General features: G+C 39.1%; 2 protein-coding genes across 2 annotated transcripts in view; one reads left to right on the top strand and one right to left on the bottom strand.

Annotated features, from left to right (window-relative positions):
* Window positions 1-1,706, bottom strand: part of tonsl (tonsoku-like, DNA repair protein) — a 16,083-nt gene extending 14,377 nt beyond the window's left edge. Inside the window, exons 1-6 of the mRNA XM_041811835.1 lie at window positions 1,403-1,706; window positions 1,218-1,313; window positions 994-1,136; window positions 627-810; window positions 416-545; window positions 108-279 (exon numbers count right to left, since the gene is read on the bottom strand). Coding sequence (XP_041667769.1) covers window positions 108-279; window positions 416-545; window positions 627-810; window positions 994-1,136; window positions 1,218-1,313; window positions 1,403-1,427 — 750 coding nt within the window. The 5' untranslated portion in view covers window positions 1,428-1,706. The remainder of the gene's footprint in view (window positions 1-107; window positions 280-415; window positions 546-626; window positions 811-993; window positions 1,137-1,217; window positions 1,314-1,402) is intronic.
* Window positions 1,707-7,760: 6,054 nt separating this feature from the next.
* LOC121526403 (gamma-aminobutyric acid receptor subunit rho-1-like) overlaps window positions 7,761-17,181 on the top strand; it is a 30,151-nt gene continuing 20,730 nt past the window's right edge. The window contains exon 1 of the mRNA XM_041812979.1: window positions 7,761-8,067. Within this exon, the coding sequence (XP_041668913.1) occupies window positions 7,961-8,067 (107 nt within the window). The 5' untranslated portion in view covers window positions 7,761-7,960. The remainder of the gene's footprint in view (window positions 8,068-17,181) is intronic.

Below are 17,181 nucleotides of genomic sequence, written 5' to 3'. Positions count from 1 at the left end.
ACAAAAATAGATTACTGGTAAGCAGTTGATACCATCAATACAGAGTAGCAGCAAAATGACTTATCAACTTTTATTGTGCTAAGAGTTTCACTTGAATGGGCCCTTACCTTTCCAATGCAGTGAAAGCATTCACTCTCACTGAACTTGTCTTTAATCTTCCTTGCACACTCTTTGGCTTGTTCCAGACAGCGCACAGCGTTAGACTTCTGACCGTTACGGAAGTAGATGTTACCCAGGTTGAAGTTTGCACGATACAGATCCTCCAGTAGCTGACCTTTCCTTTACAGATAAATAATGAGGTCAGATATAAGTACTGTAAGTCAACAATAACAGAAAATTAGCAGTTTCAAATCGTCCCTCTGTTACTCTTCAAGTTTTTATATTTAAAATGAAGTATAATTTAGTACACTCTTACTCTGCGATGAAGACACTCCGGCGAATAAACTCGCTGCATCGTTTGGTCTCCCCTAGATGATCACAGACTAAACCAAGATTGAGGAATAAACGTGCCTTCATCTCACTAATCTCACGCCCTGATACAGTCCCTAGATGTGAAAAAAAAATATTCAGAACAGAGGTACAAAAAAAGGAAACCAAATAATGAGACAAAAACAAAAAGCATTAACCATCTAGACGGTCATTCACAATGGCCAGGCTCTTCTTGAAGGCATCTTCTGCTTGCTCCAAACTGTTCCTCGACTGGTCTGATTCATAACAGAAGAGGTATGTCCGACCAATAGTGGCCAGCGCTCTCTGCTCCTCAGCGTGATCTCTGACTGAGCGAGCCAGGTCCAGGTGACAGCGCTGATGCTGAAAAAGAGAAGGAATATATGCAACCTTTAAAATGCTTTTCTAATCTCTTTGTTTTAATATGAGCCTGAGTTTTGACCCCTGCTGTGTCTACCACTACTGCTCTTATATAAAGATAAACTAAAATTGGTGTAAATGCCAAAATAAAGACAGTTTATTTTTCAAAAAGGACACTCTACTCACTTTTAAAGCAGCCTCGATTTTCCCCATCTCTGCATAGCACTCTCCTATCTTTCGATTGGCCACAGCCCGTCCGATCACATCATTGAGCACCTCAGAGAGAGCCAGCTCCTGCTGATGCTCCCTGATGGCAGCCTCGTAATCACCTGAGATAGACAAGGACAAACGGCTGTAAAATGATTCATAACAATTACAGTGAAACTTTCACAGTCTTATATAACACTTACCATTTCTGGACAGCAGCTCCCCGAGCTGGTTGCAGATACTGGCTTCCTCTCTTAAGTTGTTGCTGTTCTGCGCTTTGGTCTTCGCTTTCTGTAGCTCTACACAATAATCACACAATTTACTCTTATAAGAGGGACAAAGAACGCGTAACAGCTTGCAACATCAGTGAAAGTACATCAACACTTACGTTTTATCTCCCGTGCAGAGCTCATCTTTATTCAGCTGCTGGCTAACCGCTAGCTAGCTTACAGCTGACGGCAAATGACAAGGCAGCGCGCTCTACTTTAGCTTAGCGCTAAATAACTGAACCAAAGCCGACCTATCATCAACCAAAACGAATCACCTTTTCACAACATTTCCACTAATTCACGCCTTTTCTCGTCCACTGAGGCTATCGCTGTCATGAATGTATCCGATCCCGTTTCGTCAAACAACGCTACATAGTAAACATCTCAGGAAACATCTCTTTAGCTTACAGAGTAAACTTTACAAAGCCCCGCCACTACCGCCTGAACCAATGCCTTGACGTGAGGACATTTAAGTAATTTTGCCCTGCGCTTAGTCTTTCAGGTACATATATCTCCTGATTTAAGAGGGTTAAAAGGTCGTGTGTCCATCCAAGCTCTGAAACCTCTTCTTCTGTTATAATTTTGGTCTCTAAAGTCAACTATTTAGTTTTTATATGTCTAAATGTAATGCTAACTTCAGAATGAAATACCTGAAAGACTAAATACTGGACATATACAACACGTTACCAAAAGGAGACAGTTCATTGGATGTCACACGAGCGTGACGTTGTTCCACATAGTAACAAGTGGAGAGATGTACGAAGAAGAAAGATATTTCTCCTAGAGATGTCATACAACGTTTTAAAAGAGGGGGAATACGTGGTTTCTGTATGACATTTGAATGACACGAGAACACATTTGGGAAATGCATCAACTACGATGGAGAATTCTTTAGGAGTGAGGGATATGATAGGTAGGGAAGAATTCAGAGAATGTCATTAGAAGTCCTTCTGAGTTCAATAACTGATGTACAAAAACAAACTCATTCCGTACAATTTTGGGAAGAATACCGACTTGTTTTTGTATTGGGTATGGGTAATAAATACATTTATGAAATCTGGCTAATTTGTTTGGTAACTATTCAATGCACTTTTTCAAAAGGGGAAAGTGATGAATAATTCAATACAGATATTTTTTAATTTATATAAAGTGCTTAACAAATTTATTAAACCACCCTAACCCTAACCAAAGTAAGGTTTATGCCACAGCTGCCCTAAATTAACAGCATTGGTAATTACCAAAATCATTTTATATGTTTCTGCAATGGTTAATACACTGATATGTAGAAGCTCTTTAACCCAAATGATATTTTTAATGCTAAAATAGAATTATTATTATTATCCATGAATTTTCAAATTTACTGATTTACAAAAAAACTGAAAAAAATAGTAAAGCACATTAATATTTATTGATTAGTATGTCAAATTATAGTTATTTACTTGCATTCCTGAACAGAAAAATGAGTTTTAGTGGTTGAATGTTATGCTTGATTAATTTCGGACTTCTCAGAGAAGCCCAGGTGCCGGGTAAAATTTGTGTGAATTCAGTTTGAAATCCCTCATTCCTGTTCAAAATGGTAAAATGTGGAGAGCTCACTGAAAATGAAAGAGCCCGCATTAAAGCACTTCATGATGCTGGATGGTCTTTGTGACAAACATGACAGGTGGTCTAATGAATTTGTTAAGCACTGTATATATATATGTATATAATTAAGATTTAATATTTAAACTTAGCACAAAAGGTAAGGAATTTTGTGTTTCCTAGATTATTTCTTTGTTGTATGCTTCTTGGCAAAAAATCTTATGCTTTTGGAAAGTCTGTTTATTTCCCTTTTAAATGGTGCCACATTTGTCAGGAACATGCATTTGTGGGATAAGCTGCAGAGCTGAGTATGTGGGTTGCACCCATGGAAAATTTACCAAATCTTCTTTGCAAATGCCAAACAGCTTATTTTGAGCTTCTGGTACCCCCAGGTGCTGCCAATCAATGCCTGATTGGCACTTGATTGGCAACACCTGTAATCATGGGCCCTGCTACAGTGGTCAGTAGGTGTCTGCTCCAAGAATCGGCATGCCACGTTTGACTGATCTGGATAGAGCCCGTGCAATAGGGCAACTTCAAACTGGTGTTCTGCAAAAACAAGTTGCAGCATTGTTTGGAGTGAACCCACTGTCTGGCATCTCCCTCACTGGAAAAAACTAGGCTTGTCATCATTGGAGGCAATCTCAATGCAGAGAGATATCGAGATGAGATTCTGCAACCAGTGGCAATCCCATATCTCCACAGTCCGGGACCGAACTCTATCCTCCAAGATGACAACGCTTGCCCTCACAGAGGAGGGTTTATAAGAGACTACCTCCAAAATTTGGGAGTGGAGTAGATGGAATGGCCTACCAGCATTTTTGACCTCAACCCCATTGACTATTTGTGGGATCAGCTTGGGTGTGCTGTTCGTGCCAGAGTGACCAACACAACCACATTGGCTGACTTGTGACAAATGCTGGTTGAAGAATGGGATGCCATCCCACAGCAGTGTGTGACCAGGCTGGTGACCAGCATGAGGAGGAGGTGCCAGGCTGTTGTGGCTGTGTAGGGTTCTTCCACACGCTACTGAGTCTCCTGTTTGTTAAATGAATAAATTGTTAAATTGCCAATATGTCTTGTTTCTTCAAACTTCAATTATCCAATCCACGAAACACCCAACAAGAGTCAATGGCAGAATAAGCTGTTTAGCATTTGCAGAGAAGATTTGGCACATTTTTCATGGGTGCAACCCACATACTCAGCTCTGCTGCTCATCCCACAAATGCATGTTCCTTACAAATATGACACCATTTAAAAGGAAAATAAACAAGCTTTCCAACAGTATAAGATTTTTTTTATGCCAAGAGGCATTGTTACAACAAAGACATAATCTACCAAAAACAAATTTCCTTACTTTTTGTGCTAAGTTTATATATATTTATACCCATATATTAATATGGATCATGGAGTATTATGAATTATTAAAATCCATTTAATTTGATTGTTTGAGCTTTTTATTCTGAAAACTTGCACGTTTCTTGTCTACTTGCATTACCAAGGACCTGCCTCTAGCAACATGGCGGCGTCGCACGAGAAAAACAACGAAGAAGACATTCAGTTCAAATGACTTTCGGTATTAGAAGATGAGATATGGCGGCGATCATCCCACTTCCAGTGTAAAATGGAGGCCCTCGGCTGCATCCAGGTCCCTCTCTTAAATGGTCTAAAAAATCTCCTAGACATGCTCTGGAGAGCAGTGTTGGGTGTTGGGCGGTACAAAGTAATGCGTTACTGTAATGATGTTACATTTGTCAGTAATGCAGTGGTGTAACACGATACGGCTGCTAATTTAGTCATCAAATTACAGCTACTGTAAATTAATAATCTTGTTACTTGCGTTACTGGCAGTCCTCCATCTACGTGCAAAATTTGCATGGAGAAAACAAACCAAGTGCCCCTTTTAATGTGCGCTAACACATCACTCACTGCTCAAGGTGGGAGACACATTAGCTTGAGTCCACGGAGGAGGAAGATGGGAGAAAGTGAAGCGGTTCATATAAGAGCATGTCTAGACTTGTGGAGATATGAACACTACAGTGGATTTGTTGTACATAGAGGACATAAAGGACCCGGAGGCTGAGTGATACTCAAGATAACTGCATGATACCGACACTTACCAGGCAGCCTAAGCTCGATTCTCAACATCAGCCAAAGGTAAGCACAAAAGCTGAGATAAATGGCTTATGACTACATTGAACATGGGGATGTTGTTACTTGATGAGGCCTTGTTTAGGACATATTCCTCTGTGAGGTGCTGCTTTTGGTCTGATTTTCACAATTTTGCTGTCACATACCAGAGCAGTCACAATGATAATTTAAGATATTCATGAGAGAGTACAAAGAGCTGTTTAAAGCCTTTCTCCTTCCTTCAATCTCTATAGGCTTTATTTATAAATCACTCAGGTTGGTTGGGGACGATTGGTGGACAACCATTTTCAGATCTCTCCAGAGATGTTTTAAATAGGGTTCAAGTCATGGTCCTGACTAGACCACTTTAGAACATCCACACAGATTTTCCTAAGCCAATCCTTTGGTGTGTTGGCTTTATGCTTAGGGTCACTGTCATTTTGGAAGGTGAACCTTCAGCCCAGTCTGAGGTCCTGAGCGCTGCGGAACAGGTTTTCATTGAGGATATCTCTCTACTTTGCTCCATTTAGCTTTCCCTCAACACTGACCAGTCTTCCAGTCCCTGCTGCTGAAAAACACCCCCACAGCATGATGCTGCCACCACCAGGCTCTACTGTTTGGATGGTATTGGACAGGTGATGGGCGGGTGCTTGGATTAGAATTGAGGCCAAACAGTTAAGTCTTTTTTTCATCAGACTAGATAGTCTTGCTTCTCATAGTCTGAGAATCCTTCAGGCGATTTTTGCAAAAACCAAGCAGGCTTTCGTGTGTTTTGCACTGAGGAGAGGCATCAGTCTCACCACGCTGCCATAAAGCCCAGGTCAGTGGAGGGTTGCAGTGCATATTGTCTACCTGGAACTTTGTCCCAACTCCACACATGATCTCTGAAGGTCAGCCAGAGCTACCATCAGGTTCTTGCTCACCTCTCTTCCCCTGATTGCTCAGTTTGTCTGGGTAACCAGCTCTTGGAAGAGTCGTGGTTGGTTGTACCCAACTTCTTTCATTATTGAAATATGGAAGCCACTGTGCTCTGTGAACCTTCAGTGCAGCAGAAATTTTTTGTAGCCCTCCTCAGATCTGAGCCTGGCAATAATCCTCTCTCTAAGCTCTGCATGCAGTTTAGAGCATGCAAACAAGGCGTAGAAACATCTCACCAAAGATCTAGAGAAATGGGAGGAACCTGAGCTATATTTCAAGTGTTTCTGTGAAGGGTCTACAAACTTATGTCAAGTGACATTTCAGTTTTTTCGTTTTTATATATTAGCAAAAATGTCTAAAAATCTATTTTCATTTTGTCCTCAAAAATTTTTTTTTTTTCAACTGCAAGATCAGGCTGCGCTCTATATACAGTGCATTTCTGAATGCACTGTATATTTGTCACAAATAGATGTTGACAGACTGTTGTACAGCTCTGGTAAAACAACAGCTGAAGTGTGGCCTATTGTATGGTAAATGCTAAAAGGGATGAAGGTGGAAAAATTTCAGCCCTTTTTCTTTGCATTAACAGAATTTGTCCGGCTCTTATCACAGCTGCCACTTAAATTCTTCTGGGTCGTTTCACTCAGATCCCTAAGCAAACAAAAAAGCCCATTTGACCACAACCCTGTTGTACAGTCATATGTTAAAATCCAGAATAGTAAATTATCAAAAGATGTCAAAATTTCCCTAAAAGGCAATATCATGGGAAGCCAAGGAGATGCATTTTTTTCTAATGTGAATTTGTTGTGAATTAGTGCACTCAGTGGATGTTAATTTTCTCCATCATTTGGAAGGATCCACAAGTCTTAGCTCTAAATGACGCCTGACATTACTTACACCAATTTTCAGATTGAGGTTCATGGAGCTAACCCAAATTCATGATCTTATAATCCAACTGTTCTGTCTGCTAAAAAAAAAGGAAAAAGCAGGAAAGGGTGACACATGGCCTGGATGGCAGTGACGTCAGCGCTGAAGGGCTTTCTGATTGGATTGTTGGGATGGACAGCACGCCTTGATGGACAAATTATGGTGCAGCCTCTTGTGCGTTGCTGAATACAGACACAAAAAATAAACATATTACAGACAGACAAGATACAAGTGTGGTGACTAGACGAGTGTTGTTGCTGTTTGTAAGGACAAAATGAAAGATGTTTTCATCTTAAATCTGGCAAAAAAGGAGGACCAAATCACAGCTAAAAAATATATTAAGTATAATATGTTAGTCTCTTTATGTCCATAATATTCCAGCTATTTGTCTTTGCCTCAAAAATTTATTAATTTTATGTGAATTTGAAGAAACTTCTTCCAAAAATACTCCCTAATCCTCTTCCTTTGAAAGTGAAAAATAAAACTGACAGAGAGAAAATGGGCTTACAGAAAGCAAATATGAAATCCTGCAAACACCAGGAAGCAACAATGCAGAGCTGTCATTCTTTTTTTCTTTGTTGCAGCATGAAAACATTTCTGACATGCCGGATATGTGGCTGAAGCATCAGGAGGGGCTTCATTTCACATCAGACAGGCACAGAGCTTCCCCTGCAGACTCAGTTAGTCTGTCTCTCTAAACCGTTGACCTTACAAATGAGGCACGCCGCATCATTGTGCGAATTGGTGTTTCTGGGCGGTGCAAAGTGGAGTAGAGCACATCAGAGTGCAGGATATCTGAGCAGAGCAGAGCACAGAGAGGCAGGCACATCCGCCGCTGCAGGGATCAAATCTGTACCATCTGACGCTCAAGGATTTATGGGTTTAGTCAAAATTGCTTTTCCCACTGTGGAGATTAAGCACCGTAGGATGTTTTCCACTCGGGCCGTAGAATAGTGTTTCTGCTGCTAGTGCTGCTGTTGCTGCTGTTTTTTTCTTCTCTCTTATCAGCTCCGGAGCTAGAGAGGGGAATGTCTCAGGACGGCAGAATGCTCCAAACCCTGGAGGGGAGACGATTCTGACTGACAGGACAGGAGAGGTGCATCCTCTGGGGAATGTGAACCATGCAGGTGGATACTGTTCTCGTGCTACTCTGCGTTTGGCTCATGGGTGCGGATGGGAAGATGGTCAGACCAAGGGGTCACAAGCTGGAGACCTACAAACAGAGCAGGTAATGCCAAAGGAGTCATAAATGAAGCCAGGAATATCACAAAAATACATGTTTTTTAAAATTTCAAAACAGGATGAATGGTGGTTTTAAATTAATTCTTTAATGCATTCTTTATTTCTGAATCCCTCTCAGTTTTATTTAACTGTTTATTAATGTTTACATGATGTTGTTTGATGTTTCCTGTGTCACCTGTGCCGCTCCCTCCCCCTCTGAAGAAAAGACTTTTTCAGACAGCAGATTGGAGAGAGAGTTAGAGAGAGAGAGAGAGAGAGAGAGAGAGAGAGGGAGACCTAAATCCTCACATCTATTTCTGTACTACTAGTGAAAGCTGTGTTCTCTTGCCCCACAACTGCTTCAGGCCAGTTAATGGCTGTTTGCCCTGCTGCCAGCAGTTGTAGTCAATGTCATTTTCAGGTGATTATTTAGGCTAATTGCTGCCTCATCAACGCATTCATTTGGATTAAATGTTTTAGGGAGGACTGAACTAGATTTGGGAGCAGTTAGTGTCCTAAATTTCCCTTTACATTGACTGAATCGGCTGCTACTGTGGAGGTTAATTGTATAGAAAGGGAATTTTTTGTTGGTTTAGTAGCACAGGTGTTTTTGTGATAATCATTTGACATCGATAAAATTAAGAACTACGCACTGATATTACAAAATCTGATGTTTAAGGAGGAAGTGGAATATTGTGGGAGAATTAAATTACGCATAAAGAAGAGGAAGTTTGAAATCACTCGATTAAATTGATCAAAAGGCCTAAGGTAAAAGGTCTTTTTTAAACCAGCGTAGCTGCTGTTTATTTTGGTGGTTGACAAAATCTAAGCCAACAGCAAAATAAATAAAAAAATATATTTCATTTATGCTTAAGTCTACAACTAACACATGAAAACTTTGAGTTTTTAATCATGTATGGCAAAGAAATCCAGCAAATACTCTCATTTAAGAGGCAAAACTAACATTCTTTGCAGATCCTGCCTGACACGTCCAACTGTTTATCACTAAAGTTGCAGAGTAGTTATTATATTTATTGATTAGCTTGCTGAGATTAAAATTTTGGCCAAGACAGAGAGCAGAAGCAGAGCTTCAGACAGCAGCCATGCACAGAAATAATTGTCAAAGCCGACCATAAGCGTAAGTAAATCAGGTAAAACAGCTGCAGCCAGATGTGTCTCCCTCCAGATCAGTAATGTTTCAGCTCTAACAAGATTATCAGATGTTTTGTCTTTATGCTTTATGTTTTATCATCTGCCTGCTGTATGAAGCTGTCAGAATGAGCAGCCTGAGCCTGGGTACAGCAGCAGGAACTAATGAGACTATGTTTAGCTGAAGAGCCACAGTTTATTCTCAGGTGCATGGTTTGTAGTGGATTGCCACCTTATTAGCATACAGAAGAGTTTTATTAGTTACCTCAATAAATTTTGCTGCTGTAGACATATTCTTACTAGAATACATTGTATCTAATGAAAACCAGTGCCTCTATATACTGAATTTAAATGTATATAATTATAAATACTAAGATAAAACATAGTTATCAGAAGTGTGGGGCAACTGGTAAAGTTTCAATTTTTAATTACAATTCCAGCTTTCCTACATTAATGAAAAGAAGATAAGCCAGATTCAGTGATCACTGTGCCATATGCCAGAGAGCTAAAGCAGATAAGAAAAGACAGCTGTAGGTTAACAAAAAAGGAATAATGACCTCAGTCCTATTTAACCTGGTTTGGAGGAGTCAGCTCTGGATAATGAAAAAAAAAACAAAAAAAAAAAACAAACAAACAAAAAAAAAAAAAAACAAAAACAAGCAGATTTTGTTACTTGGTTGTGGCTGCACCCAAAAGTAGGATGATGCAATTGAGTCTGTATCTTCTCATAAATACCTTGGATTCTTTAGTGAAGATTCTTACACTTCTAAGCTTCATATTGAGCATCTTGTAAAGAGTTGGGTTTTTATTCCAAAAATAAGTCTTAAGACTTGTTTCTGCCACTTTGATGCCTCTGATTGATTACAGTGAAGTCTTACAGATGCATGCATCTTCTCAATGCCAGTCTCTGAATATAGTACACCCCCTGATGCCTCTGTCTGGTCTGGAACAATGTGTGCCGTTTTTTTGGGCCAAGCATCAATAACTGTGATGTTAGCTCTTTTGCCACTGAATGGCTGGTAGAGCCTTTTCGTATTTTATTACTATATTAGGGTGAGTGTTATAGGGTGGACCTCCCATGTGGCTATACTGTGTACTGCAGACATGAATATCACATTAATACTGTAGCAAAAATATTCTTCAACCCCCAAAAAACTCCCTCGACCCAATTGTGGGTCCCGCCCCAGACTCTGGGAACCACTGCTGTATACCCCAGGGCATAGAGGTTTATAACAAATCCTTAACTCATCCTTCTAATCTGTATATTGAGTCAGGTGGCCTTAATAGACCACTTGTAGGCTGAATCATTATCATATTCTTATTTATTAGGCAATATTCAATCTGATTCTCACATACTTGTGTGATTCTATTCAGGTGACAAGTTCTAGAAGCTACTGCCTTCTCTCTGTAACTCAGTCACAAGACTTATTTTATCTATCTGTGCCCAAAGTCCGTCTTGAAAAGGGTAAAAGGAGTTTAAAGGTACGCTGCTCCTGCAGCCTGGAATCCCTACAAGAGACTTTGTATCCTGTGGAGCTGGTCTCTTGACTTTTTTTTCCAAAGCAGCCTGAAGGTTTGGAGGACGATGCATCAGGTTGTAGAGATTTAGACTGATGACTTTGGGACTTAGGATTGGTTGATCTGTGTTTGTAACTGCTATGTCTCATGCCTGTAACTCTGTTAAATGTGCTGCTGCTATCTTGGCAAGGACCTTCTTGTAAATGAGATTCTTGAGGTGATGAGGCTTTCCTGAAAAGATACAAAATTAAATATTGTAAGATAAAATAAATGTATTTAATCATTGGAAATGAAAATAGAGACAGGGATTCCAAAATTAGTGAGTTATCAAGTTTGATAATTGTGATCTCAATATCAGTCAAAATAATCTTAATAAGATTGTTTCTGTTATTTAGCAGCCCTGGTTGTCAGATATGTTATATGTTTGTTACATCATAGTTGAATACTTTGATTATTTTGCTTTGGCACCAAGTGTTATTAGCATTTATGGCAATAAAGCGTCTTAAACTTGAATCTGAATATTATCAAGGGCTAACTTGTGCGTCACTTAGAAATACTCTCTATTTAATACTATTTTCAACCAAAAACAACATTGTTGTCTCATTTCACAGACCAACCCCTGGTCACCCCATCAATCCTTACATCAAAAAACATAAAGCATTATCTTTCACTTACATTAGGAAGCAAATGTCATCTTTGCTTCAGTTTCTATTAGGGCACACTAAAGAAACACTGCATGATATTTAAAAAATGAATGTTCCAGTGTAGCAGAATTGTTTTAACTGATTTAGATGTGAGAGTATGATTAATTCTAAGTTATCCAAAATTAATTCACCGACTCCTAAAGGCTTTGGGAACATGTCGAGAACAAAAAGGAGATCAGTGAGCAGAGAAATAAGACATCAAGGCTGCAGTTACTTTCATTTTTGAGCGGTGTGAAGGTTGTTTCCTCTATTCTCCCTAAAGTTTGTCCATTACATGCCAGTAATCCTAAATATTTTTACAGAAAGCCAAAGATGTTCAGTTAATTTTGACTATTAGTTGAAAGGCGGCAGTCTTAACATTTAATACAATGAAATGGGATTAGAATTAGAACTTTAGTTTTTTTAAAAGCCTGTTTTTTGGGGGCTTTTTTTTGCCTTTATTCAGTTAGGACAGCTGAGACAGGAAATAAGAGAGAGAGTGGGGAAGACATAAAGCAAACATGTACTGAGACTGAGAATCAATCCCATGACCAGAGCGTAGAGGACTACAGTATATGGGTGCATGCTCTACCAACTGAGCTAATCTGGCACCCAGAATTAGAATCAGGCCTGTCTACAGAGTCAGCGGGGCCCCTGAAAAACCAGTAGGTCCTTGTGATTTATTGCTGCTATCAATAAATGTGTGTTGGATCAGTAGCATTGGTGCTAGCTTTCGTCCTGGCTAACATTTACTTTATTCTGGACATGAAAAGTGCCAAACTACTATTGGGTTCTGAAGCTGAATAATTTATTTACGGTACTTTTTATCTCCTTTTCCAAACAACTTCCTTCCTTTCATTCTTGCCACTTCTTTTTGCTGCTTTCAACCCATTTAACCTCTTTTTTTTTACCATTTTTGCCTCTTTTTACATTTTTGCCTTTTTTTCACCAATTATAATCTATCTTTGCCAGCTTGATCCTGCGTGGCATTTTTTTTTTGCTACTTACAACCATGTTTGCCCCCTCTAGTTTGCACTTTTATCCCATTTTTTTTGCCATGCTTGGCCCATGTTGCCAATTTCAACCTTTGAATGCCACTTTTCTGTCACTTGAACTTATTTATGCTGCCTTTTGCCCATTCATGCCAGTTTTAATGAGACATAGCCATTTTTTGCCATTTAACACACATTTTTGCTACTGTGTTGCCATTGGAAACCATTTTTTGCCATTCTTATTGGGACTTTCATCCCACTTTATGCCTTTAATAGCCTTTTCTGGCTGCTTTTTTGTTTTTACTAATTTTTGTTGTTTTTGCCCATAATTGCCACTTTTTGCAGCTTTTCACTCATTTTGTCCTTTTTATGCCACTAGTAACTGATTTTTGCAAATTTTCATGATTTTTGGAGTTATTTTACATTAAAGTTGTTTTAGTTTCTTCTACGTTGTTTTCTGGCATCCTGATGTTTGTGCACATTATTGAACATAAAGTCTGACATAATGTTGTCAATGTTTAGTTCAGTGTACCCAAAGGGGCTTACATTCAAAAGGCTATATGCTCCAGCATGAATGAATTTAATTGATCTTTTCTTTCTTTGGTAAGAATGATTATTACTCGGATTAAAAATAATTGTGGATATCAGTGATTAATTTCACATTGGACCATGATTTGCTGACCTCCATGACCCCACCAGTTTGGTTTGTCCCCAGAAAGCTCTCCTATTTATCCCCCCTTATGGGTGGCCTTGATTAGAATAGCTTTTATTCTAAGAAAAGCTTTTCTAATCTTTTCCAAAACCAGATGATAAACATTTCCTTACAGTGTTTTTCTACAAAGTTGAAAAAAGAAAAGGGAAATGTTTTCTCTCATCTCACACCTAAAAATAGAGACAAAACCCAGCTCATCAGCCAAACAAATTCCTGTAAATAACAATTCTAGACCGGACTCTTTCCCGTCCTTTATGTCAGCAGATTCTTTTGTGAAAATCTCCACACAGGGAACAAATAAACCCTGAGGTGCTAAAGTCAGAAACTGTCTTTTCATTAATCTCTGGTGAAGATGATAAGACTTTCCCAAGCAGGCGTAAGTACAGCGCTGAACGCCACGCAACACTATCAGCTCTGAATGATTTGCATCTCCTTAATATATTCAGCAAACCCTGTCAAATCATAATCCCTGTGCCTTTAGACACAGTATCACCATTCATGTTATAACCGTTGTTATTTATAGATTGGACGTCAAACAGCAGTCCGGTCCCTGTTAGGAGTCTGATCCATGTCAGGGAAATAAATGTGTCTGACATTGCATTTCCCCTTGTCTCTGGTCTATAACAGACCTTCAGATCCCATGAAACGGCAGTGGTGATCTTATTGAAAGAGCATTTGTGTTGAATCTAAAAAATCCTCTTTAAAATTGCACTAATTTAGAGTGATCCTCTCAGCCCTTAGGTTATTAAGATGATCATTATGTAGAAGAGGAGCACAACAGTAATCAACTGTGGAAAATCTTCAAAAGAAAGAAAGAGACGGAGCACCAGTGGCTCAAAGCTGCTCCGTAATCTCTAAACACCAGCATCCCCTTGTTATCAAATCTGCGCTTCACTCTTCTTTTACCCAAACTCTTTAAAAGTCTGTTCACATCGCTCCGTCTCTCTGCTGACACACACACATAGCCTGAGAATACAAATCAAATGTAAATCTTTCATTCCTCTTTTTGCAAAGGGGGGAGGGGGGGATCTCAGTATACTTATGCAGGAGTCAAACTCCTCTTTCCCTCATTTCTCATCACTCCACTCCCCCTCTCCTGAGTGTGAAATTGCAGAAGCGGCTGGAGGCTGCTGGTGTGGGAAGTGGGAGGTTTTTTTTTTTCTAAACCAGCCCACATTACGCTGTTTATACTTGCTGCCTTGAGGAGGATAAGTGGGGAAAATGGGGATTTGTGTAGGACAGCACAGTCCCACACACGGAAACATCTAAGGGGAAAACCCTAATGAGGTTTGGGGGATAATTTTATGTTCTCGCTGGATAATTTTTGGGTTAGAAAAACATATTTAAATACAAAAAAATAAATCCTCCTGCTTACTTTTCTGAGTTCCCTTACTTTTGCTTTTTACATGCACCTAAATATCTAAGCTTACAAGATATTCATCTAAAATTAAGGCAACCTACAGCACTGGTACATACAGGTACTGCTGTTCAAAGTCAAAATGCATTAGCCTGCTGATTCAAGTCAACCAGAATCTGAACACTTCAGTTAGATTTTTCGGCCTATCCCTCAAGAATCCAGTCACACAACTCGTCTGAGAAAGCAGCTTTTTGCACAGCACATAATTATGATAATAGTTTGTCAGCTCCCTTTGGTGACTCCACTAATTGTGATGGAAGCAAAGAAGGAGGTTGAATGACAGCAGAGAACAAGGAAGTCAGTGTAATAGGCAGTAGATCAGGGTGAATGAATAGTCCAAGCCACTGACTGTATATAAATGTGGACAACATGTCTCTTACTCCTTACATTGTACACGTGTGAAACCAAGTACACCTGTAACAGGTGCTGTCATAAAGACCATCAACAGAGCTAAATCTGCTCTTTTCTGCTTCAGATAATACATTTAATTAGAAAAATGAACACTTGGCCATAAAGAAAAACTACGAGGACAGAAACCAGGTTTGTGAAAAATGTATATGTATAAGTTGTACCAACAAACATCTACGTTTGAATTTATGGCCTTTATAGTAGTCGGTCAGTGTGGGAAGCTCCAAATATTTTTGCCTCAAGAGTGTTGTTTTGTCCTCTTTTTGTCAGCTTATGGGTCAAACAATACCCATCCCAGTATTGGGTATTGTTGCTAATTTCAAGCCTAAGTGCTCAAACTCATTAAACATTGCAGATACTGTACTCAGTATCATTGTGAAGCATGATGTTAGCCTCTCATTATGTGGGAATTTATTGTAGTCAAAGCTGGAGCCATGTCTGCAGCTTGGTGATATTTTAACATAAATGAGGATGACAAAGTAGAGGAGAATAAAAACAATGCTAATAAATTGTCAAGAGAAGGGATAAACATCTGATAAACATGAAAAACTTGAAACATAATTTAGGGGTTAAGGGTTAGGGTAAGGGTTAAGCTAACAGTTAGGATATCGAAAGTTAAAAACCTCAACTTTATTTTCCTTCTTAATCAAAATCAGCAAGCATTTCTCAACAGCATAGTCTTCAAATGACATATCAGAATAGTAAATGTCATTTGACTTATCCTGTCCTTTGGGTATCAGGACATACTGTATTGCCAACCTCACCCCCACAAAAAAAGGAGAAAAAAACCCTTTGAATTGGAGAATTACAGATGCATTTATGGTGAAATCAGAAGGCTATGGTTACTAATGCTTTACATAACAGTTTTGCAGGTATCTGATTCTAATATTTTATTTCTTTTTTGTATTTGGCTGTTCACACTACATCTGCTAAACCTCTCTGACCTATGAATATCAGTTAACCCCTGAGAAAAACATGACATTCAGTGCTTTAATTGTGCTGGTGGAGAAACATGTGGGGCTTTGTATTGACAAGCTTTTAACAGTGGTCAAAATCTGTGAACCATGGATATAAATATTATCAAAGTGCTGTCTTTACTTCAAAAATTAAAAAACAAAAGGATTGAGAAAGTGAAAGAAAAAAAAATCTTCCTGCAGAACATTGCACGCTGATAAAAACACACTTTAAGACTACCATACTGCTGACTTCTTTCATATTTGACATGAAAAATAAACTTGAGTTTGTTAAACAGGTGACTTCTTCCCCCAAATACTAATAATAATAATTTAGCGAATCAGCAGTTAGGTTTTCTAGCTTTCTGGTATTAAAGTGATACCACTTTATACCACACATCACTGCTGATATAAGAGCATCCTCATTTCAAATTAAAACAAGTCATGTTGAGTGCTAACCTGACACACCAGATAGATGTGTTTCAAACATCCATCTGATAAACCTGTCATATACAGCGTTTGGGAGAGGGCAGAGGCTTTGGAAAAAAAAAAAAGAAAGAAACTCAGAGGATGATTGGATGAATGTTCTATCACATTTTTACAGGCCAATCAGAGAAACAAAACACGTGACGCAGTCCCCCTACCGAAGGAGTAAACTCCATAGAGACAGAACTGCATAATGCAACCATGGCACCTGTAGACATGTCAGAACACGACTTTTGTTGTTTTTGAAAAGAAAACAACTCACTGCTATTCTTTGTTCTTCTTTAACTAAGAAATGTCGTCAAGTTCTGATAAAACGTTATCAGCATCCATGCTAATGTCTTCCACCATTACTCTGCTGCGCCCGAAAGTACTGCCCCTCATCACTGATTGGTCCTGTCCCTTTCTAACCAGGGCCAAAACGGTTCAGATGGGAGCTTTGCAAGATGGATTCACCAGTGAGACACACTGCTCATATTGCTGAAGTAAACTTAGCTACATTGGCTCATGTGTTTACATTTATTCTGTTGCTAGCATAGCTATGTTAGCTTTAGCTAGCTTGCGAAGGTAAAGCAAGTCACTGTTGGTCTAACTATTTCTAAAACGGGTCTATTTATGAAATGTTGCTTAATCCTTAACATTTGCAATGTGTTTTTTAATGAATGTATTTTTTTAAATATCTAAAACTGGAAATAAGTTGTACTTTCAAATTAATGCGTTTGCTTTCTGAAATACACGGTGTCTCAAATGAATGGCCTGTGAAAGCTGGCAGAGATGAACAGTCTGCAGCCAGACCCCGTTCAAAG

This window comes from Cheilinus undulatus, linkage group 18 (assembly GCF_018320785.1).
Source record: "Cheilinus undulatus linkage group 18, ASM1832078v1, whole genome shotgun sequence".
Lineage (NCBI taxonomy): Eukaryota > Metazoa > Chordata > Actinopteri > Labriformes > Labridae > Cheilinus > Cheilinus undulatus.
Note: the sequence above shows the minus strand (reverse complement) of the source record. Positions and strands in the feature narration are given on the sequence as shown.